The sequence below is a fragment of the Plasmopara halstedii genome, assembly GCF_900000015.1.
Source record: "Plasmopara halstedii genome assembly, contig: Scaffold_614, whole genome shotgun sequence".
NCBI classification, from domain to species: domain Eukaryota; phylum Oomycota; class Peronosporomycetes; order Peronosporales; family Peronosporaceae; genus Plasmopara; species Plasmopara halstedii.
The window spans coordinates 1,183,801-1,201,125 of record NW_020187532.1 but is presented as its reverse complement, the minus strand read 5'-3'; the positions used below and the strand labels follow the sequence as shown (position 1 = coordinate 1,201,125).

The 17,325-nt window shown below is 42.7% G+C and overlaps 7 protein-coding genes across 7 annotated transcripts; 3 read left to right on the top strand and 4 right to left on the bottom strand.

Moving 5' to 3' along the window:
- Positions 1 to 5: 5 nt before the first annotated feature.
- PHALS_12269 (uncharacterized protein) lies at positions 6 to 1,388 on the top strand (the record flags this gene model as incomplete). Its single annotated transcript, XM_024727787.1, has 2 exons — positions 6 to 98; positions 147 to 1,388. 2 exons carry the CDS (start codon positions 6 to 8, stop codon positions 1,386 to 1,388), a joined length of 1,335 nt encoding a protein of 444 aa, XP_024578330.1.
- A 691-nt stretch (positions 1,389 to 2,079) lies between these two features.
- On the top strand, positions 2,080 to 2,910 carry PHALS_12268 (replication protein a 32 kda subunit; the record flags this gene model as incomplete). Its single annotated transcript, XM_024727786.1, has 1 exon — positions 2,080 to 2,910. The coding sequence occupies one exon, from the start codon at positions 2,080 to 2,082 to the stop codon at positions 2,908 to 2,910; it is 831 nt and encodes a 276-aa protein (XP_024578329.1).
- A 212-nt stretch (positions 2,911 to 3,122) lies between these two features.
- Positions 3,123 to 4,154, bottom strand: PHALS_12267 (mitochondrial carrier (bou s-adenosylmethionine carrier); the record flags this gene model as incomplete). Its single annotated transcript, XM_024727785.1, has 1 exon — positions 3,123 to 4,154. One exon carries the CDS (start codon positions 4,152 to 4,154, stop codon positions 3,123 to 3,125), a length of 1,032 nt encoding a protein of 343 aa, XP_024578328.1.
- Positions 4,155 to 4,482: 328 nt separating this feature from the next.
- PHALS_12266 (uncharacterized protein) lies at positions 4,483 to 6,624 on the bottom strand (the record flags this gene model as incomplete). Its single annotated transcript, XM_024727784.1, has 2 exons — positions 4,483 to 5,156; positions 5,229 to 6,624. The coding sequence occupies 2 exons, from the start codon at positions 6,622 to 6,624 to the stop codon at positions 4,483 to 4,485; spliced, it is 2,070 nt and encodes a 689-aa protein (XP_024578327.1).
- Positions 6,625 to 8,083: 1,459 nt separating this feature from the next.
- Positions 8,084 to 9,334, top strand: PHALS_12265 (Protein notum homologue; the record flags this gene model as incomplete). Its single annotated transcript, XM_024727783.1, has 1 exon — positions 8,084 to 9,334. The coding sequence occupies one exon, from the start codon at positions 8,084 to 8,086 to the stop codon at positions 9,332 to 9,334; it is 1,251 nt and encodes a 416-aa protein (XP_024578326.1).
- A 910-nt stretch (positions 9,335 to 10,244) lies between these two features.
- Positions 10,245 to 11,494, bottom strand: PHALS_14585 (uncharacterized protein). The gene has a single exon (XM_036407504.1). It carries the CDS (start codon positions 10,970 to 10,972, stop codon positions 10,751 to 10,753), a length of 222 nt encoding a protein of 73 aa, XP_036263201.1. The 5' UTR covers positions 10,973 to 11,494; the 3' UTR covers positions 10,245 to 10,750.
- A 5,064-nt stretch (positions 11,495 to 16,558) lies between these two features.
- On the bottom strand, positions 16,559 to 16,957 carry PHALS_12264 (uncharacterized protein; the record flags this gene model as incomplete). Its single annotated transcript, XM_024727781.1, has 1 exon — positions 16,559 to 16,957. One exon carries the CDS (start codon positions 16,955 to 16,957, stop codon positions 16,559 to 16,561), a length of 399 nt encoding a protein of 132 aa, XP_024578324.1.
- Positions 16,958 to 17,325: the final 368 nt, after the last annotated feature.

The following is a 17,325-nucleotide window of genomic DNA, read 5'->3' as shown; positions in this document are numbered from 1 at the left end:
TCGTAATGAACTCTATGAGTAACCATCCGAAGTTTCTTCACTTTCTACTGTTTGCGAGCGTTGCTATCGTTGCATGCACTGAGCCTGACATCGCAGATGTACAAACTCCTGGAAATGAGTTGGTGACAAATCAGTAATTCACAAAGACGCTAACGGTAAATGCAAAACCATTGGAGTCAATTGAAGAGAGAATTGGGCCTGTCCCTGGTGAAGCTCAGGCAGGATGGTTCGTACGTTTTTTCAGAGCCATTTGGGGGAAAATCGCACGAACATGGTTGGTCAAATGGTTGAATCCAAGTTTGCATATGAAATACGCAAAAGATCCAGTGGTGGTCGCCACAAACCTCTTTCACGATTACGGATTAGGCAGTGTGAAGGAGAACTTATTCGTGAGCGAACCGTTCAAGCGTTGGTCTGGTGTCATCAATGACGTCTATAAAGATGAGCCTAAAAAGGGATACAACATAATGGTTGAGGTGCTGGCGAATCAAGATACGAACAAGCTGATCGATTCCATGATACAGACAGAGACTTCCTTGGACTCGACACCCTTGATAAAAGGAATCAAGACAGCGATACTTGACAAGGCTTTTCGTGACAACAAACTTGAGAACGTGTTTGAGAACAACATTATCCAAAAATGGTATCGCTCTTCAAAAAAAGCTGTTGTTGAAGAAATTGTATCTAAGGTGAGATCAGATGTGCAACTGATTGTCGACAGCACGATGATTGACACGTCAACATTCAATGGTGATGCGAAGGCTATTTCCGAGGACGTGATGGCCATTTTGGAAGACATTCAAGATGACTTAATCTTGGGTCATGCCAAGAAATTTTTTGGCAATGCGCTCCTTCCAACCCCTGAAGACAAAGAAAAGTTCATGCTTGGCAAGTCACATGCGTCACCAACTCAAATCGATAAAAATAATTTGAACACACCAATTATTGCACCAGTCTCATCGATGCATTCTTCCATTCCGAAGACCAATGACCTGAAAAGATATCCATTCAATCCAGTCTTAGAACAAGAGACTCCTTTCATAATTTTATTCTTGCATTCGAATGGATATGATCCATACAGAGAGATGGTCAATCAATGGGTCAATCAGTATGGAATACAACGCACTTTGGACTATATTCACGAAGCAGAACAAGTCTCGGATGAAGAGTATATCACATTACTTGCAAATGCTGCAAGCAAACACTTTGAAAACAAGAAAGACAACGTTCCTGCATTTCGCGGATCTCCCGATGCCATTCCGCCTGATATGACTCCTGTTGGTGGGGCACCTAGTGACAAGCCTCTTTCGCCACCTGTTGACCAGCCACTTCCCCCACCTGGTGATAAGCCTCTTCCGCCACATCATCAACACCATTCTGGTCAATAGTGTTCTGCTGCACCTGGTGAAGAGTGCTCTGCTGCATCTTGTCCCTCCACTGTGTCGCTATTTTGATCGATTATAAGTCTCCACTTGCTCGTGTGAGAGCGATTGCTAATTAAAATGTACAGATCTTCTTACATAGTTGTCAAAGTGCATTTGGCAATTGGCAATCCACTAGCATAAATTTTGTCTCTAGAATTCCTCAATATTTAGGTAGTTGCAGATTGTATTAGCAAAGTTGAAGTTTTAGGTCGGGAAATATATAGCCGGTGTCTTTTTATTTAAGATTCATTCCCACATGGTGACGATTTTCCCTGATCGAGATTTTGACGTTCTTGCGAATTTTCTTCAATAAACTTGGCACAAGATTAAATCAACCGCCGGCTGATGACCTGACACATAGCGGTCGACACACTTTTTGAGTTTGTGTAACGGGGTTACACGTACCCTGATAACAGGGGTGTGTGTTACACCAGATAGGCATGGTGTAACTGCACCCAAATAAGAATACGACACATGCATGTATTTAGATTTTACTAAGCCCGATTCTTGTTTTAGTCATAGAAGCATAAGGATGTTAAAAAATCATATACAATACATTTATCAAAAAAAATCAGTAGAGCAAAAAGGAGACTTTTGATTGCTAGTATTTTTGCGGAATAATTGCAACATCGGCGCTATTTTTGTTGATCCAGTCATGAACTACGGTGGTGGCTATGAAGCTTACGGCAACGACGACTACGGTGGTAATGGGGGTGGTTTCATGTCCAGTCAGCCATCAGGAAGTCAGGCTACACCAAATAAACGTGGTTTAGGTGCACAGAGCATCTTTCCCGTGACTGTCAAGCAGCTGCAATCGTTAAACACGGGGGACGATGATCTGCGGCTAGATGGCCAGGAGTTGTCGACTGTGCGACTCGTGGGATTACTCACTAACCTTACACCACAGTCAACAAGTGTGCGTTTTCAATTGGATGATGGCTCTGGAGCTTTTGACTGCCAATATTTTGTCAATGCCGACGAAGACACCAGCGAGGCCGTTCTAAGGGAGGGAAGTTACGTGCGAGTGGTGGGCAAATTGCGTAGCTTCCAGGGAAAGACGAGTCTTTCTTGCTTTAGTGTTGGTACAATTGAAGATATGAACGAGCTGACACATCATTTATTGGAAGTAATCTATGTACATTGTTACAATACCAAGGGACCACTCCATGGTAGTAAGGCGGATGTCACTATGACGTCGTTTAATACGCCAACCAAGGCTGTCAACCATTGGAATCAACCAGCAACAGAAATTCATGGAGGTGGCATGGAAGACGGTTTGATGGATTCTACCTTCTCACCAGAGCAAAAAGCAATTTTGGATGTTCTAGGCACGTGCTCCAGTAATTGTGGACTGAAGATTGATCAGATATATACTAACCTGAAGAGTCAGATCACGGAGCAGCAATTGCGAAGTGCATTAAACTATCTCATGAACGAAGGTCATGTCTACTCGACCATCGATGAAGACCATTTTAAGCGCACGTAGAAGGTTTGATTTAAAGAGAAAATGCATCATATCAAAGATTTCACACAAAGCAGGGGATAGTAAGTTCTTACAGTGATGTGCTGCACCTTCTTGAAGTGCTGAAACATAGACATTCCGATATTTGATTTCTTAACATTAGCAATAATTGGTTTGGAATAGCATTCTTTCAGCATGGTACATATGAGCATATTTATATTGACACCAGTACTTCACTAATCAGAACTAAAGTCCTCCAGGTCACCATCAAAAAACGTGTGCTTTATCGTCTCGTACACACCAAAACAGATGCCTGTCGTAGGCATGATAGACACAATTCGGCATGAAGCACCTCGCCATAGAACTCCCAGATTTTCGGTACCCACAGACTTGATTAAACAATCACGAAATCCCGTGTATGATCTATTCTTTCCTTGAGTCATAAGGCGAACCGTAATGACATCCAGTGGATTGGTCAGAAATGCTGCGATTCCACCCGCTAATGATCCGACTGTGAGAGACTCGATCGAATTTAACTGTCGGTCCTTATTTTGCAATGCCAAATATCGCTGGTATCTATCCTTAAGTGTCTCGTAAAACAGGAACGAAAACGCTGAAAAAAACGTCTCCACACTTAAGCATGCTGAGTATCCAACATAAAGTCCTCGTGCTCCTTCAGACCTCAAAATTGATTTGGCTGCGTGTGCTGTTCCTCTGTAATTCTTCGTGTATTTGACGGCACCACCACTGGCATTGCGAGGATTACATCCAAGTTGGAGCCGTGATTTAATGACCTCAGACGGTACACTAACAGCTGAAATAATTGCCTCGCTCATCGCTCCAGCCAAAAAATAAACCATTCCGCGTTGCTCTTCAGAAACATGAGGTGCAGCAATTGATTTGAGCGTCTCATATGTTCCAAAGTACATTGCAGTGCAAACGGGTGAGGCCAGCAATGTCGTGCTAAGACCGCCAAAGTAGCCCCGCACACCCTCTTCCTTTAATATTGTGCGAATAGAGCGCAGAATGCTACTATATTTCGAGCTTGGCTGCTTTTGAATTTTCATACGTAGATTGATCACTTCCAACGGGTGTAGTAATGAATCGGCCACGATGCCTGCTACGGCACCTGACCATAAAGCGCGTACGGCGGGAGATGCTGTGGTCACAGCTGATGTGGCAGTTTGTTTATTCATCAAAACAGGTGAAGTAGTGGTACGCGACGAGTTGCACGTCATGACGGGGGCCGTATTGATCGCTGGAATCATCGAGCGATGCTGACACTGGCAACCGCCAAAAGAGAATTTTGGTCAGTGAACTCCTACCACAGACTTTTCACTATAACATTATACTACACAATTTAAGCAATATAAGTAAGATATATTAAAAATGTAGTTTTAAAAGCTAAAATCTACATATTATTTGTTAATTGGACTCTATTTTTAAGAATTGTGCACAATACTAAGGTGTTACGAGTGATCATTTATTACATGGTCAGACGTTATTTGAGGCTACGCCTTATAAAAAGGCTTCACTTAGCTCAGTAATTCAAGCCTAAGAGTTAAGTTACAAAAAGACAAAGTTACAATCTTGATCCTAATACAAAAAAGCACGAAGTGTTTCAACTTCCACTTTTCTACGTCGATGCTGTCCAATCTCGCTTTGTGTTCCACTAATATCATCACTATCTCCTTCACAAGCAGCGGTATCCAAAGCTGCAATGGCCGACAAATAATGAGTTCGTATCCGAAGGTAGTGAACACGCGCTGCTCGTCCTGCTGCCACACGACTTACTCGATCAATCGTCAATAATTGCGTAATTGCTTGTTCAATATCGCTTGATGTAACGCGCACAGTTGGAAGCTTCACAAGTACATCGTTTCCATCATCTGGATTGTCTAAAGTTTCCTTTAATTCTTCAGAAATTACCTCAGCAGCTCCTAGTCCCGTCGATCCATCAAAATGAAATGAGCCAACACGCAAGCCACAACGATCAGGCACCCATTCTTGCATAATTGGTGAGTTATAAGTCACAGTGAGAGCGCCAACAGCCAAACTCTCAAGTATCTTTTCTTCATGTTTTTCCAACTCAGGCGGAACAGGAAATAAATGCATGCCAATCGTATTTTTAAGCCTCACGATTTCTTGCGGTCCATTAGCCTCTTTACTGCATACCAAATCTACATTTGATTGACGCTCGAGCAGATTATTCGTCGGATTCTTCGTCGGCTTCTCAAGTTTGTTGAAGCGCTGTAGCCAATCTTCAGCAGCTTGGCCAGTTGCAGCTGCAGCTTCAGCAGCTTCTGCACCTTCGACATTAGCATGGTAGTTTTTAAGCATACTGCTTAAAATGCGCTGAAATGACCCACACAAAGCTAATGACTGCTCAAAGCGAACGTGAAGTATAGGCCACTCAGGATGTGCCACCCACGCTGCAAGTAATTCTTCTGTATATTGTTCTTTCTTGTCCGTGTCACTCACCACCACAACATGCAAAAACTCGTCCCACTTCTTACGAATGTTTCGATTATATACATCTGGCACCGTGGTTTTCAGGAGATAAACCCCAAAATGGCTTGGTGCGAGGTCTGAGGTACCACTTTCAACCAAAGTGGGCCGTCCTAATGCACTTGGTGGATTTCCACCAGCTCTGCCTCTATGATCCCGTTTTTCTTGTTGCTCCTGTCGAAACTTTAGCATCTGTCGCAATGCAAACTCTGTCTTCACTAGAATTAAATCTGGGAATCGAGGAGCGAATAATGCTGGACGGATCGCATTTAATGGAAACAATGCAGCAAACACGCCATCTGTGGCACTCCGTGTCTCTGTCTCTCGTTCAAGTGGACTAGCACCCACTGCAACATGAATTATACTTGCAACTTTGGAATAAGCATTGGTAGCCACCACTTGACTTCTCGGCCATAGAAACGCTAATTCTGTAGCTTGTGCCATGGCTTGATCACTTCCAGTAGGAATTATCGCCAAGCACGTCCTCGGAAGTCTGGCTTGACCAGGTTGCCGTGCTCCGGGACTGTACAGTTGCTCAAAGCGACGTTCTAAGAACCTCAATGCTACTGCTCCAGGTGGTACATGCGTGGTAGGGACCGGTTGCATTAAATTTACTGATGCTAATAATCTTTCATGAAAAACGCACTCATGAACGCGTAAATGAAAGAACACTGTTTGAAATTTCCAAAAAATGAGAATTTGAATAACCACAAGACTCAAGGATGCGTACGTAAGCCAATGAGTAGGGTAGACCCAATACTTGATTGGTGCTGACGGGTCTCCCTTCCATTTTTTAATCCATTCCGGTGGTCCTTTCCACAACCATCGGAACATTTGTCTTACTTCGTCTACTTTAGACGCAGCAATAGGAAATCTACTTGCCCACATGTCGTATAACATTTGTAGCCAGAGCAGTACTTGACCCCATGAGTCTTGCACTAGCCTAAGGCCACGCTGCTTTCCTTGTCTCGTAATATGAGATAATTGCAAAGAATCTTGATCATCAGATGATACTTTAGCTCCAATTTGCTTCGCTGGAGACACTTTGCCTGGTTTCACCAACGGATTCACTACGCCGTAGCTCTCATTGTCGCCGAGCGAAGTGGATACTGATGCTACAGACGCCACATCAATTTCATTGAGTGTGACACTTTCAGTGCTAGACCCTTCACTTTCCATGCCTTCAAAGAAACTCCGCCGACGGAGTCGAGAAGTCGACGGGGGGTCCATTGTGTCTTTCCTTGGTCTCTATTAAACACAACATGTACACTATACCAATATATGATGATCCTAATTTTATGTGTACAAAATTCGAAATTCCTTTTATACTCTGGTATAGTCCAGAAAAAATCTCGGCTCGAATTCCTTCTGCAAAGAGCGATTTACGTAACATCAATGTCTCTTCATTAAATGATTATACTAAACATTCAGCAGCGTGTTTCTGACCGACAGTGGCACGTCCTAGAATGTCAGATGTCACTTTAGGCCACGTCCAAAGAATCTATATGAACCACTAACTATTTTAGAGTAAAATTGACCACGTTAGTTTATTTCATATGTTCCGGAACGAAGCTCTGGCACCGCAATCGTTTCGGTATACTAGTACTGATAGACAGTATCAGGTCTTCACATAGCATTTTGGTTAAAGAATGCGTATGGACCTAACAAATTTTCAAAGCGGCAGAGGTAGATGTAAGGCATTTAAATGGTTCATCACCTGGAACGCAACCTATCAAGCTGCAAGAACTTTTCATTGTTGAAAACTAATCTTCGAGTTTATCAATAGATGCGAAGAGATTTCAAGCATGTGTACTTGATAACATTTGGTAATCTATTGTCAAAACACCAGGCTTACGCTCTTAGCCGTGTTGGCTGACGTCTACGCTGATAATTTTTGTTGTGACTTACGCTTAGCATGAACCTACTAAACAGCGTAGTCGACCGTCTACACGGTTCCACTATAATTGATCCGATCTTGGTCGACATGTGCATGGCAAGCCGTACGACCGTCTATTGGGTATGCTTATGACTTTCTCGGTTTATTTCTTATCGTCGCCATCATTACTGCATCCTCTCTTACAACGTTGTCTTTTTCAAGAGGACATATTCGAGCAGGTGCCTCTATGAAAGATATCTCGCCCTAGTCTGGAAACGCTTTGCATTCTTCTACCAGATTTCTTAACTCAATGCAGTTGCATAACGTATACTATTCGGATCGTGGCTAAGTCAAAAGAAAACTGCTCTGAAACTGCCACACGATCATTCACTTAACCAGTATCTCTGTCAGTCACTAAATCATCCTTGGCTGCTTTATGATTGGGCTGGTAGAAAAGTGTAGTAGTTGTCTAAAACCACCAGAACAACCTGATCGTACGGACCGCCGAAACTTAATGTAGCCTATAGATGGCACCCTCTTTGCCAATTTGACCACTCGACCTTACTTAGCGGTAAAAATTATGTATTGTATGACCAACTTCATTCGGTTCCTAGCTTTTCTACATATTACACGATAGTAATGTCGTACAGGCTACGTCGTATATCACAAGGGAATGTCTCGGACGAAAGGACAGACGTTCATATCTATCGGTTACTAGAAAGGAGATTTATATCCTTGACAACTTTGAAAGAACTTTCCGCTTTCATACTCATTTTTGATTCTTCTTCGTCCGATTCAAACTCCATCAAAACAATGTTTTTTCGCATTAAAAACGCCACCACCCTACTTCTCGCCGCAACGACGACGCTCTCCTCTGTGCTTCAATCCTCGGCCGAATCAAGTTGCAAGCTCAGCGACTCCGAACCATGCTCCATCGACTTGCTTAAGCCTTCCGAAGACGATGGCAGTGTGATTATTTTTCCCGGTGGAAATTCGCGCTGTGCTTTCGACAACTACGTGGACTTAAAAACGGCATATTCATCGAACTCAACATTCCTGTTTCAAGTGTTTCCAAATAAAGAAATGGACAAGTCGAAGCTGATGATATTTTTTCAAGGAGGTGGTGCTTGTGTCGACCAAGAAACGTGTACTTTTGGCTTGCAGTGTTCACTGGCCGATGAAGCTACCTTCAGAACTGCGGCGACTTTGAGCAGTGCGGGAATACTTGATCGCTCACTTTCGGACAATATGTTTAATGACTGGAACATTGTCTTCATCCCGTACTGCACAGGTGATCTGCACCTTGGCAATCGAGTTGCAACGCCATACGAAAGCGGAAAAGAGTCAAAACTGGGTAATACGCAGTGTCTTGGGCTCAATTACCCCATGCACATGAACGGGTACAACAATACGATAGCAGTCCTAAACTGGGCACTCGAAAACTACCCAGACGTGGAAAACTTTATCGTTGGTGGAGAAAGTAGTGGATCAATTGCAGCCCAAGCTTACAGTGCTAAAATCGCTGAGATGTGGGACATCGACCACGAAGAAACCAGTTTTTCCGTGTTAGCGGACAGCTACGTCGGGTTTGTCCCGGATGAAAAGCCTGCTGCTAAGCTTTTGATCACCTATGGCGCATGTTCTAACAACTTTGAGCTCTCTGACGACATTGTGGCAGCATGCGAAGCCGGAACGGTCACTACGGTCGAGGTGGTCACATCACTATTAAAAGCACAGCCTGAAAGTCATTGGTTTTTCATCAACAGCAAAGGAGACACGATTCAGCGCTATTTTTATGCGCTCGTGGAGGAAGGAATTCGGGATTTTTCGTTTCCAGATTTGATCTCGGAAGAAGTTTTCTTCAGTAACATAAGCACAATTCTGAATTCGTATCGGGATGTGAGCTCCCAGATCACAACATTTTTCGTTGAAAGCTCGGTACATGTTTTTCTGTATGACTCGAATTATACGAATGTCGAAAGTGATGAACATTTGCTACTTGGAGATGTGCTGAATGAGTGGTTGGTTATGAGCTCGGACCTCGATTCACACCTTCATGCTTAAATTTTGCTAACCAGGATTCTTCAGCTTCTGCATAAAATGTAAATATCAATGAAATCTCAAACTTCTAATTGAGTACTAAAATTGTTTGAAATCCAATCCATATTGTTTATATAAATTGAATTATAGGAACTTAGGTGTTGCTTAATCCTGCAGACTTGTATTAGCTGATTCTTAGCCAGTAATTGGAAAGTAGCGCTAGGTGTAAGTTCTTGCTTATCTCATTCGCTCTCATTCCACTTTGACATTCATAACAGAAGGCACTAAGTCAAGAACATTATCAGTCCCAATAATCTTACCATGTTTTGGTAAGTCATGACAAGTGACGATCAAGACATAAATGCCGGTAGTTAGGCAGAGCTCAACAGCTGACAAGCGATAACGAGAGTTCGAATTTGACATTACTAGTAGCTTGAAATAGACTACCCAGGCTTAGACATGATCGAAAAACTATATTCACTTCAGATTTTTTCTTATCTTCCACAAGTACAACACCAACAACGTCTGATAGGAATGACGCGATTCGATGTTTCAGCTTCACCATTTAGAGCAGCTCGAGCGGTAAATGTTTGTGAATTAGCTGAAGAGAGAAAGAAGAGAAGAGAAGATGTTCAAATTTTTGTTTCGATGTAAGAAACAATTATTATTGACCGCCTTCATGGAAAGCAGAAGTCTTCAAAATTCATTAGTCAAGGCAAGCTATACCAACGATTTTAAATCAGAAGTTTGGGAGATTGGAGGAGTTACACAATGAAAAAGACTTAGTTGAGTCGAGTTTTTTAGCTTCTGCCTGGGCGGAAGAAGGAGGATGAATGTTTGAGCATTCGATCGCACCCCGTTCCCAAGAGTAGCTCCAATCACGTCGCCTGTGACATATTTTGGTGCTAAAAGACTGTCATACCATATTTAAAAGCGTTATTAAAAAGCACCGGCGGGCATGGCGATGATTTATCCTGCGGAGCCCAATATGCAGGGTATTATGAAGAACCAGAATGGACAGCGATGACTGGGATAGCGTAGTATGATGGAAAAAAGCACTGGGTAGCATTTCAAGTGGAGCGAGAATTTCGACAAGTTAGATTTGTAAATTCCACCTGGGGCGAGGAAATTTGAGTTGATATTCTGTGCCAACATTTAGCGCAGCAACATATCGAAAGTAGTTTGAAAAACGATTTTGAAGTACGCAACACCACGTGAACTGGATCTTTGCAAACAAAAACCTTCAGCTCAAGGCATGAAACTGAAGTGTCCACACCACAATTAAATGCACCATTACTTATATTTGATGACCGTTGTGGAGAAGAAAATTGATTTTGCAACATTTCGTTAATGATGTGGATGATTGACACTGTTATTCATATTTTAATGTGTATCGTACAGATTTTTTGCTTGGCAAGCTGAAGAATCAGCACATTTTTCTCAGCCATGGCGAACAATGTCGTGAAAGAAAACATGCAGGAAAAGTACCATTTTGTTGCCATATTTCAATCTAAGTGCCCCGTGAAAAGGTTGATATTTGGCTGACAATTCAGGACATAGTAACATATAAAGCATTGTAAGTAGTAAAAAATAAGTGGTTTTGGTCTGCCTTGAGGAACCAGCAGGCTCCACAAGTGAGTTCATGACATCTGCGAGCGACATAAAAATATCAGGAAAGCCAAAAAGCGGGGCGTTAAGATCACAGCTGCAACATCACAGCGGTAGGTCCTGAGAAATCAATATGACTCTCTGATGTTTATCATGTGGAAAAAAAGTATTTCAAAACAAATCTGAAGGAAAGTTTTATTTCAATTATTAATGGAAAACGGGTTTTGTTTGCGCTGAAAAACGTGCTAATAATGGATGTGGAGATGAGTAACTTTAACGAATGAAGAGGAACTTGAAGCAAAACTGAGCAGAGGAGCACGAATTGGAAAGTGAGATTTTGTAGATTTAGGAGCAGTCACCATCTAGACAAGCAGTGTTTACTACTAAGGACCGTAAACCAAACACCAGGATTGTGGTCATCATACCCAGAATGCCGTTAACCTCAGAGCCTTGATAATGGTGAGCCGTCATCAAGGTTGAGCGTCACCGATGGGTGATGAGTTGCTGCCAGCGTGGTATGGTCCACGCTTAGTAGCAACAGTAACAACGTTTTGATTAAGCAAATTTTGTACCGCAATAAAACAATCTTAATTGCGATATTTACATGTTAAAGGACAATCTAATACTTTTCATGAGCGTCTTGGATATTGATGACATGATACGATCATCATGATAGCCTTAGATCCTGCGTCGAAAAAAAATATGTACCATATTACCTCGACTTCAGTGCACAATCAATTCTTTACCTTGATCCCTCACGAGCCACAGTATCATCAAGAATTGTTTTTTCGTTCGCATCATGTTCCTCGCATAATTCGTATTGACGATCGCTACTCCATCATTTGGATGTAAATTCTGTTTTTCTTCGTTTCGTCTTTCAGTCGCAGCTTTTTCTCGGCCAACCAAAGAATTGTTCTTGGACTGTGCTTTTACGATGTATGGCGAGCCAGAGCAATATTGTCGCTTAGAATCGGGATCCTACTCGTCAAAATCTTTACAAGCGAGATTCTTATCGTGATTGCCTTCGTTAGATTTCTATTTAAGGTGTATGCCGCATATTCTGCACCATCGCTTCAAGACCTCAATTGTAAACTTCAAGCGAGATAATGCTTCAGACCGTACTTAGTATTCTTACATTACTTTAATTGTTGACCTGGCTCAATTGTCGGTATTCCAACACCAGTGGAGTTGCAAAACATGCCTATTGTTTTGAAAACACCACCCTCATTGGTACCTGGAGTGTGAATCTTGCTAATACCCCTTTCATCAGAAGTCACCACGAAATGCTAAATTTTGTTGAATACCACGTCTTTGTACTTGGCCGGACTTGGATGTGTTGTACAGTACAGCACAATCGTACCATGTTGAGATACATCGCTGAATGTGCGAGGATGATGTTTCGAGTGATACGTTAATGTTTAAAGTTACTGTCCTGACTACAGATACTGATTACGGACATTATGGCAGTCATTCATTGATCGAGATGAATAAGGTTGCGTGTAGAAGTTTCTAGAATAGTCTAGATGGGTACTATTGGATAGAGTTCAGGGTAGCGAACAAAAGACCTAGATATATTAACTTGCTTTTTACCAACAAAACAACAGATTAATACCCGGCTCGCATCACTCCTACAGCTATGCAGTTCAAGAAAACCGAGGTCCTCATAATTTACTACTTTTACTGGTAGTTTATTATGCGCGCGACGCTGGCGCATGTTCAAGTCGTCAAGAGGGAAGAAGGGAGATACTGGAGCCTTGGCTGTTCATCGAAGCCAAGGCACTGGGGACCATCCCTCGGATTATCGAGGTACAGCATCAGACCAAGATTCGGTATGCGTCGACGGCTATGCACGCTTAGAGTATTCTACGAGATTCTGCAATCGTACCACTGCATCACAACCGTGTCGAGATGAATGCCGCCTGCGATGGAGATTAGCTTGATGTCCAATAGTCCGGGTGCATTTGACGAATTTTTTGTCGGACTTCAGTCACTTGAAAAGCCCGTTGACAAATCGCGACAGCTAGTAGTACTGCTGAGTAGCCTCCCGACAAATTATGAGCTGATTGTGAAAATGCCAATGACATGACGCTCATCGAGGTCAAGGAGAAGCTGTGGAATGAGCATGAGTGGTTGCAAAAGATGGGGGCGACGGAGGATGAAGCTCCTGTTCACGAAAGCGGTGGGCGGTTTAGAAGCAATCGTGGACATGGACAAAAAAATACAATTCAAGGAAGAGTATAGGTGATTTTAAGGGAGAGTGCTTCAAGTGTAATCAAGTAGGACACATGAAATGATCCTGCTCAGGCGGAAGTGATGGCACTGATGAAGACGCGGTATTTGCTGCTGGTAAAAATTGGATTGATCGATAGCGGTATGACATCGCATAGACACCATTCATGGAATTTGTTGAACCTCCGCACGTAAATCACGCTCTGCAAGCTTTCCTTCCGATAGAAGCCGTCTAGCGAGTACATAACATCAAGAATCCTGATGTGGTTACCATCCATCTCAGTCAGCTAAACAGCTTCTTTGCCATGAACACGGAATTTTTTGACGTCTACAATGGTCACATTGATACCCAAGGTCGTATTATCAAGATCAAATTCGACTTCACGGTTTTTTTTTGCTGCAAGAACAAGGCAATGCCTTTGGGTGAAATGGTCGGCAAAGCTTACATCCTTTGATTGTGGAGTACGCCGGTGCTGACAATCCGTGACAGCTGTGCCACGCGCGTATGGGGCATTCAAGTGAGAGCATGATGGTCAAAACTCAGCATATAATACATGGTATGACAGCTTTTACGCGGTCGGTGTATGAAGGGGATATTGCCGTTCCCTTCGCCTTCAATACCCAGGATACCGCATTTGTTGGAGTTAGTTAAAACGGATGTGTGGGAACCCATGCAACGGTATCGAGAGGAGCAGCAAGAAATGTGCTAACATCAGTCGATGATTTTTCATGTCTCGTGGTTGCTTACTTTCTGAAGAGTCAAAGTGAGGTCACCGCGAAGCTCGCCGAATGCAAGACGTTTTTCGAGAAGCAATGGGGAGAGAAAATTAAATGCATTTGATCTGACAATGGAACAAAATTCGTAAACAAGAAGATCACAGTTTTGTCCTCCCGAGCACCAGCGGACTGTACCTTACATCCTCCAACAAAATGGTGTGGCGGAACCCATCATCGAGAGGGCAAACAACATGCTCTATTACAAGGTCATTCTAATGATTTGGTGTGTGGAAGCTGTAATTACTGCAGTCTTTTTAATTAATATATCTGCGAGCACCGAACGAAGGGACATGACGCCATACGATGTATTTTTCATGGGGAAACAAGGAATGGAACACCTGCATGTGTATGGGTCCCAACGATATGCTCACGTTGACAGCGCTAAAAGTACGAAGCTCGATCCTAAGAGCTATTAGTGTATGCTTCTTGGATAAGCTGGAAACGCGAAGCGCTATCGTGTTTATGATGAAATGATCAAAGATCAAGATGACACGATCTGTTCAGCTTGATGGGCATGAAAGTAAACGGTATATACGACACACACTGTTCAGAAAAGAATCAGTAACCCATGTTTACACGGAAATGTTTTAGAAGGCGACCCATTTTCCCTCCTGAGCAACGGCCTATGATAGACGAACTTATGACAGTGTCGAGAAGTCTACACAAGTGTATGAGGTCGAATAAGAGCGCAATGTTAATCTGAGAAGACCTTCTGCAATAAAAGATCTGATAGTAACTCAGGCAAGAGCTGACAGAAAATTATTTATCGAGAATATTTGAGGAAAGCCTTTTAGTGTTTCGCCCGTGCAAGAAGTGGTCAAGTCGTTCTCCAGGGCCATCTTTATTACTGAAACACGGCTTGGAGCTGGAAAATAAACGAAGATCGAAAGGAAGCAAAAAATTACCGTTTTCAAAGCGCCTACGAATCAAATAAGATAGAATACTTTGCGTAGCAGTGTTGGCGTATGCGGCAAATATCGACGTGGCTCCTGACATTCAAAATACATGCGCTGAAGCAGTTGCAAGTGGCATGGCGAGCAGCAATGAAGACCAAACTTTTGTCACACGAACAGAACGGCACTAGATCTGTTGTATCGCGCGGAGCGGCTCGTTTGATTACGGTTTCACCACGAAGCGTGATGAGAACGGCCGAGTCATTTGCTACAAGGCACGGCTTGTTGCAAAGGGGATTCAAACAATATGAGAATTGCGGCCAAGACACACAGAGATCCGTCAAGTCAAAAAGACCCACAAGAATGCTTTGGAAATGAAAGATCTTTGATGACGCAGAGTTTCTCCTGGGGGTGAAGCTTGGTCATGACATGACAAAAAAGCCGAAACGGTTAACATCAAGAAATCGCGTGACATTGATCATGTTACCCAACGATTTAGTCAACAGAACGCCAAGATGACCGATAATCCATGTGTCTCCAATCTCAAACATTTCAAGGAACAATTGCCCGGAGCAGATGCAAAAGCTACAAAATTGCTGACAAAGCCATCATCGGCTGTGTCATGTACATAGCGACATGTTCTAGACCTGACATTGCCTACGTAGTCACTCAAATATCAAAATTTCTCGCGATTCCTGGATTACAGCATTGATGAGTTCCGATTCGTACTTGACTTCAACGCGCCGGCATGGAATTGTAGGTGAAGGAGGGACCAGAAACATCATGGTTGATACATTCGCGGACGTAGACTGGGAATGCACTATCGACGACAAACGATTATATCTGGCGTGATAACTAAATCAGTAATGGACCGGTGTGATTTAAGTCCATATTTCGGAGAACTGTGGTACTGAGTCCAGCAGAAGCCGAGCACTGGCACACAGCCTGTGCACTCAGGAAGTTTTGTGAACGCGCGCGATGTTGAAGGACATGGGCAACGATCAGAATCATGGAACGCAAGTCTGGGAGGATAACCGGGGGGTACTAGCACTGGCCCATATCATGCCGAAAAAAAGTATAAGCATCTCTTTATGCGAGAAAACGATGAATACAGAAGGATCCAAATAGACTACGTCGACACAAAACATCAGCCCGAGCGCACTCGGAACTAAGACGCTCAAGTTTCTACTCAAACGACAGACATCAAGAAGCAAAAATCAAAGCAAAGTCAACATTGGTGGTGAATGGGAGTTTTGATATACACCGCTGAATGTGCGTGAATGACGTCACAAGTATTACAGTGATGTATACAGTTACTATCATAATTCCGGACATAATGACAGTCGTTCATTAGTATAAAAAATCAGGCTGCTTGTAAAAGCTTCTAGAATAATCTAAACGGATAGTTTTTATCAGCAAGCCAAAATACCAGCTATCGATAAGTACCGATAATCTGACAGAGGTACGAGTGACCGTCAAGACATCTCTGCTGGAATGAAAGGCATAAACCGCAGGTAGCAAGCGATGCAAAACTTAGCATCTGTTATTTCTAGTAGCTAAGAATGTATTTGACGTATTTATAGAGATAATTGGCTAGCTTCTTTCATTACCTTCTCATTTATAGCCGCTACCCAACAACATCTAGCATTTTGCAAACCAAGTATAAAGATGAATAGTCCGACCGCAAATTATCGATAAAACCAGTAAACGGAGAGAAATATCTCGAAAACAATGGGAAAAACTATGAACTGTCATTTCTTAAAACCAAGAATGATGACGAGCATGGGTATCTCTTCCTGTAAATGCATGCCCCACGAGCATGGTGCAATCGTCCATAACCACTTAGTGAAGGTATTCCTACAAGCAGTGCCGGTCGATCTGCTTTCTGAAAGCTATTAGTTACAAATAAGCTTTGATTTGTACAACGTTTCTCAATTGTTCTTCTGCAGCGAGAATTTTTTTTATTCGTCGAGTTAAATTTATGTAGCATCGTGACTGTACTACTCATACTGGAAACGATACAGGAATACGATGCAGCAGCAAGTATCATATCATTCTTCTTGGGATGGCAATCACAGCACATTGCAGTCGGTTCGTACTGCCATGCATTTCGCATTAAACCACCATCTTGTCTGTGCATGTGTCTACACCCTAGAGAGTTACCAGTGTCCTTCCTATTTGTGCCTATGTCCACGTAACTTTTGCAGACAACTAATCAATCAGCCTGCTGCGCGTTTCGACTTTTCTAGCTCAGCTTCCTCGTTATAGGTTTTACTTGAACTCAGTGTCACCAAAGTGTTTTTTGCTGAAGTGCTGCTCCAGCTTGTTCACCAATTATGTCATTCGAGTACGACGCAGTCCTTGTCTTTCTGATATTGCTGACCAGGAATATAGCTAAGCTTATTAGAATTCGATCGCAAGAGAACGCTTAATACGTCATTTATGCGGCGATGTGAAGCAGCCGCAATTACTAATGTATTATTTAGCGACGAAGACTCACGATGTGAC

Coding starts and splice junctions, on each gene's coding strand:
- PHALS_14585 (XM_036407504.1), bottom strand. CDS start 10,972: ATGTCGCTCGCAGATGTCATGAACTCACTTGTGGAGCCTGCTGGTTCC.